Source organism: Pneumocystis jirovecii, assembly GCF_001477535.1.
Source record: "Pneumocystis jirovecii RU7 chromosome Unknown supercont1.59, whole genome shotgun sequence".
NCBI lineage: Eukaryota > Fungi > Ascomycota > Pneumocystomycetes > Pneumocystales > Pneumocystaceae > Pneumocystis > Pneumocystis jirovecii.
In genome coordinates this window covers 1-3,389 of record NW_017264833.1, presented here as the reverse complement: position 1 = coordinate 3,389, position 3,389 = coordinate 1, and the positions used below count along the sequence as shown (strand labels likewise).

At 35.5% G+C, this 3,389-nt stretch overlaps 1 protein-coding gene across 1 annotated transcript; it reads right to left on the bottom strand.

Moving 5' to 3' along the window:
- Positions 1-222: 222 nt before the first annotated feature.
- Positions 223-3,324, bottom strand: T551_03744 (uncharacterized protein; the record flags this gene model as incomplete). Its single annotated transcript, XM_018376007.1, has 1 exon — positions 223-3,324. The coding sequence occupies one exon, from the start codon at positions 3,322-3,324 to the stop codon at positions 223-225; it is 3,102 nt and encodes a 1,033-aa protein (XP_018227782.1).
- Between the last annotated feature and the right edge of the window lie 65 nt (positions 3,325-3,389).

Sequence of the window (3,389 nt, the reverse complement as noted above, 5' to 3'; positions counted from 1 at the left end):
GCAAATCCGGGGTAGGCGCTGAATGCGCTGATAACGACATGGCACAACAAACAGCGGCCACTCATCCGGGCAATACAGGCTATTTGCACAGGAAACACGCTACTTTATGTGTAATGCACTTTCAATTGATGCTGAAGAGATCATACTCTACTCTTTCCTGCCCTATCCTCATTCATCTAGTAAATATACATGCTGCTCTTATATCCCATTCCCATTTTACATCTAAATCATGAATGAAATCATCATAGCCACTAGCACCCCCCTCATCACACTCCACCCACTCATCCTCAACCCTTCACTCGGCTTCACCTCTCCTGCATCATCCTCCTCTCCTGTCGTACACTTCGTAGGCTTACACCGCCTTGTCGAAGTGAGTGTTATTCTTGACGTGACTGTGGATGTGGTTGTGGACGTGCTAGTATGTGTTGATGTTTTTGTGACCCACGTGTCTGTTGTCTGTAGAGATTGGCAGTCTGTTGCCTTTACGTCTTTAACGGTTGTTGTCGTCGTCGTTGTGGTTGTGGTTGTTATGTTTTTAGTTACTATTTCGTGTGGTTTCACTTTTAGTGGCTCTAATGTTGAACATATTCCCTGTATCTTTTTACATGGATCCTCACAGTCACACTCTTTTTTGAAACCACAATTCTTCAGTGAATGATTACATATTTCTTTCAATTCTAGATAGAGATCAAATGTCCTTGCTACCAAATCAAATGCTGTTAATTCTTTTTCTGTTACATGCACTTTTTCATTTCTTCTTACAAGTTTAAATCCTGTTGTGCCTTTCCCTTCCTTAGGTGCATTAGATGAGTCTTTATTTACTGACTTATTATTATTATCAGGTCCTTTCGCTCTCGATAAAATAAGGTTTGCATTTTCCATGGCTTTCTCTGCTTCCTCTTTAATCTTTTTATACTTTTCTTCTTTGATTTCTAAGTCATTCTTTATCTCTGTAAGCTCATTCTTTAATCCTAAACATTTTTCTTGCACTTGTTTAACCAGTTTTTTGCATTGTTCTTTTCTAACATCAGCTTCGTCCTTACCATTTTCTTTGCATAAAGTTTCAAGTCCATTGGTTGCATTATTTAATTGTGTACAATATTTCTTAAGAGTTTCTTCGCAACCCGTATTGTTTAATAGACTACCCTTTAGTTCATCAATTGCTTTATCTTCTATCTTTTTCTTTTCAAAGAATAACTCACAGTTTTTATTGAGTTTCTTACAATCACCGTCATTTCCTCCATCTTCTTTAAGATCATCGCAGTTGGAAATAAACTTTTGACAATATGGTGTCCAAAACCTACATGTCTTTTCCATTGTAGCTTTATTGGCTGCTTCAGTTATAACATTACGGGCTTTCATATGTTCTTTTAATGCATTGCACTTAGATTTAACATTTGCAGTGATCTTCATGCAAGCAAGCTCTAAAACAGAACATACAAAAGAAAACTTGTTATTTCCTCTCCTAAGCCATTTTTCGCAGCGTTTTCCAGCCTCTTCTTTACATTTCTTTTCATCTTTTAAATACCCTTTATTTTCTTCTAACAATTCTTTTTCTAATTGCTTTATACCCTCTAATCGAATACAATGTTCATTTAGTGTATTGCATGGCCATTTAATCTCCTCTGAATCCTGAATTAAAACACTACACTCTTCTTTAAGCTCTATGCAGTCTTTCCCCGTCGGATAATCTCGCTTTTCATTCAATTGTTCTCGTAGAAAAATAGCTCTAAATCGCAAATCTGTTGAAAGTACAAGAGCAGCTTTTTTTGGCTGCACACACAACACAAATAGTTCATCGCTTTTTCCTTTTAGCTCCTTACATACTTCTACCAAGCTTTTTTGAAGGTTTTCAAACCATGTTCCATTTGATCCATGCAACTTTCCCCGTAACTTATCTTGTAATGCTTCATTTGCTACTGCTTCAAGCCCTTTTTTATAACAGGCTGCTTTTAGGTTATCACAGAGTTTTTCAAGTGAATCTTGGCCTTTTAAATAAAAACAGTCAGACTGCAATCTTACACATTCCTTTTTACTAATAAATGTATATAATTCGTGCCAACTAGTAAGTTTGTTTGGGCTGCTTGTGATAAGATATTTGATTATCTTTTTAGAAACGTCTTGAGCATGTTCCGCAAGTTCTTTATCTAGTTCTTTGCATTTTTTTTTCCCTTCTTCAGTTATTGCTTTATTTTTGCATAATTCTTGCAAAACCTTATGCTTTTGCGGATCTTTGCATATTTCTTCAAGAAGCTGTTCACATTTTCGTTTTCTATCACTAACTTTATTTGAATCACTCAAATCTAAGGTCAATAATGCCAGTAAAGCAACCTCCCTCTTTGGAGGGAGTCTTCCAATATAAACCCCCTTTTTTAATGCGTCAGTATAGAGATCTTCTAGGCCTATTTTTTCTGTTAGTGTAGTTTCTGGTTTTGTAGGGTCAAAATTTGAGTCCATTGCTGTATAGATTATGCTTTTTTTTTTACATTTCTTTTCTAAATTATCACATTTTGGTGGATCATTTTCACAATTTTGACCGTAAAAGTAACATTCACTAAGCAACTGTGAGCATTTTTTTTCTAATTCATTGTCTTTAGTTAATAGGTTTTCAATTTTTTGCTTAAGAGAACTACATTTAGACTTTGCCTTTTCTACAAGAGTGTTACATGTAGTTTCTTGATTAAGACATAATATCATCAATTCGTCACTTTCTTGTTTCAAAAAAATACATACGTTTTCTATTTTTTTTTTACATGTGCCTTCATTTTTAAGAGCACCACTAAGTCCTTTTAAAAGAGCTTTTTCTGCTACTTTCTCACGTTCCTTCTGATAGCACAAATTTCTTAATTTGTTACAATTTTCAGTAAGATCATTAAGGCATGCTCCCTCCAAAAATAGACATTGTTGTTCATTTGTTTTGCAATCATCATTTGTCAATTTTGCGCTTTGTTTTTTAACTTCATCTCCGATCTTTCTTTCGAATTCAGTACACTTATCTTGAATCTTTGTTTTTATTTCTTTACATTTTGCTTTGATTTTTTCGTTTTCGTTTAAGTTATTAAGCTTTTTGTGAACATTTTTTGGTTCTAATGTTGCATTTTTTAATGTTTCCAAATAATTTTTTAAATTTTCTTCGCATTTTGATTCTTCTAGTGCATTCTTTTTTAATATCAAAGCAAAAAGACGCACTTCTTCCTCATCTTGTGCTCCTGTTCCCTGTGGAGCTGCAGCCCTCCGCTTAACCGCCCGCGCCACCGCCCGCGCCAAGCTGTGCCTGACGGGGGTGGGCTGCGCTGTGCTGTGTGGTTGAGTTTGGGTTTCCATTAGCGTATTTTGATTGAACGTGAGATGTTAGAGCCATGTCTTCAAATTTGAATTATTCTTAATTA